Source organism: Engraulis encrasicolus, chromosome 2 (assembly GCF_034702125.1).
Source record: "Engraulis encrasicolus isolate BLACKSEA-1 chromosome 2, IST_EnEncr_1.0, whole genome shotgun sequence".
Lineage (NCBI taxonomy): Eukaryota > Metazoa > Chordata > Actinopteri > Clupeiformes > Engraulidae > Engraulis > Engraulis encrasicolus.
The window spans coordinates 15,710,729-15,713,228 of record NC_085858.1 but is presented as its reverse complement, the minus strand read 5'-3'; the positions used below and the strand labels follow the sequence as shown (position 1 = coordinate 15,713,228).

The following is a 2,500-nucleotide window of genomic DNA, read 5'->3' as shown; positions in this document are numbered from 1 at the left end:
CGGTTACAGAAACCCAAAATGCTGCAGCATGGTGTTGTGGCACGAGACACCCACAACAATGTTGCGCACACACATACGGTGCATATACGGCACTCTAGGCCTACAGTACATGTATGTGGAGGACAACCACAGAGAAATGCCACGGACAACTGAGTGGGTATAAACAACATTAACCTTATAATTTTTTTTTTTCCCCTCACAAACTATGAATCAAGCGAAAGGGAGTTTTTCCTCACCCCTGATGCCACCAGGGGCCGCACCTAAGCGCCCAATCTCTGTGTGACTATCTATGACTTATGATAGGCCCAGCCACTATGGACCTTACACAGCTAAGAATCCTGGTCCTAACCTACGTTGACCTTATGACCTAGACTGAACAGGAAGTCGATGATGGATTAGATCGTGTGTGTGTGTGTGTGTGTGTGTGCGTGCGTGCGTGTGTGTGCGTGCGTGCGTGCGTGCGTGCGTGTGTGCGTGCGTGCGTGCGTGCGTGCGTGCGTGCGTGCGTGCGTGCGTGCGTGTGTGTGTGTGTGTATTGGAGGAAGGGGTGGTGGGCAGTTTAATTATGCAGTGTGTTTGGATTTAATTATTATTCATATGGATCACAACTCTTCCCTCGTTTGCATATTAAGACCCATCAGCCGACGCTGTCAAAACAAGCTGAACTGTGCTCTATTTCCTGCCTGTCGTGCACGCTCGCACGCATGCACGCACTCACGCACGCACTCACGCGCGCACATACGCGCGCATCAGTGTCAACGTCAGAGGGGGGGAGGGGGGAGTGCGAGAGATAGAGTTAGAAAGTTTGTCCTCCACTCCCATTTTTTTTTTATCCCAGATGAGTCTGCCATCATTTATTGAATCTGTTTACTGTTCAGCCGATCACTGCCATAGACCATACATACATTTTCATACATACATTTCAGCTGCATGTCTTCTTTGTGACTCATTGCAGGAATCTTAAAGATCACGTCAAAACATGGGACAGTTCAACCAAGGTCATATTGAACCCGTTGCCTGTTTGTTTTATTCCATTGGTAATGATTACTCTTTGCATGCACGCACGCACGCACGCACAAGCACACGCACATGCACACGCACGCTTTCCATAAAAAAGCATTTTTTTATTCTTGTTTTTTATTTGTGGGCAGTTGACCTCTTGGTGACATCCATCTATCCCTCTGGGGCACAGGCAGTCAGGTGGTGTTACTGAGGAGGGGGAGAGGGGTGGCAATGGGGACACGTAGGAGGGTGTGGTATTGTCACCTCACGCTCCATTACTCTTCAGTGATGGGATTTGACAATAGGCCGGTCCTGTGGTGAAAAAAAATGAAAAAAGATAAAATTGCTGCTGGAGAATGGATTCCTGACCAGCGGGTGTATTTTCACCTCCTCTGGCTGGAATCTGCAGACTGTGGGGGGGTCTGTGTGAGGTCATCTGGTTGCCACCATCACACTGGCGCCCTGATGAGTAAATTGAACGACTGAGGCCAGACTACTACTGCTGCTACTGCTGTCGGCAGAGGTTAGGGTAGGGGAGCCGTAGATGGTGTGTGTGTGTGTGTGTGTGTGTGTGTGTGTGTGTGTGTGTGTGTGTGTGTGTGTGTGTGTGTGTGTGTGTGTGTGTGTGTGTGTGTGTGTGTGTGTTGTTTAGCTGCGTCATTGGTAACCAGAGGTGGAATGAGGACACCGGCCGTGAGAAATAATAATAATATAATGTGTATTTAAATGTGCAACAGAAAAAAATTGAAGCTGACCTTGTTGAACCAGAAAATGATGTCATTTTAAACAGAATGTATCCCCCAACACCCCCCCCCCGACACAAACAAACACACGCACACACGCACACACGCACGCACACACACACACACACACACACACACACACACACACACACACACACACACACACACACACACACACACACACACACACTCTATCTCTCTCTCTCTCTCTCTCTGTCCCTTTCTTTTTTGCGTGCGCCTCCACCTCTGTTTTTGCATGCAAGTTTTCTTGGTGCCTTAAAAATAAACACATCAGTAAACCTGTCATTCATGTTTATACGTAGCTCCATCCCCTGTATAAACAAACCCCTCTCTCTCTCTCTCTCTCTCTCTCTCTCTCTCTCTCTCTCTCTCTCTCTCTCTCTCTCTCTCTCTCTCTCTCTCTCTCTCTCTCTCTCTCTCTCTCACAGGTCTTTACCCGCTATGGGAAGTGCTACATGTTCAATGGGCCAGAGGAGGGGAAGGACCTGCGGACGACCATGAAGGGTGGCACGGGGAACGGCCTGGAGATCATGCTGGACATCCAACAGGACGAGTACCTGCCCGTCTGGGGAGAGACAGGTACGACGCACAGCACACATAACTTTACATGATATTACATTACATTACATTTCGCAAACGCTGTTATCTAACGCATGCACCTGAACACAATACTTGGACACTGCACTAGTTTTACATTACATCACAATCCACTGTACATTATTGTGGACATCCAA

At 48.3% G+C, this 2,500-nt stretch overlaps 1 protein-coding gene across 1 annotated transcript in view; it reads left to right on the top strand.

Annotated features, from left to right (window-relative positions):
• Positions 1-2,500, top strand: part of asic2 (acid-sensing (proton-gated) ion channel 2) — a 536,993-nt gene that overhangs the window by 477,816 nt on the left and 56,677 nt on the right. Inside the window, exon 3 of the mRNA XM_063223066.1 lies at positions 2,195-2,345. Coding sequence (XP_063079136.1) covers positions 2,195-2,345 — 151 coding nt within the window. The remainder of the gene's footprint in view (positions 1-2,194; positions 2,346-2,500) is intronic.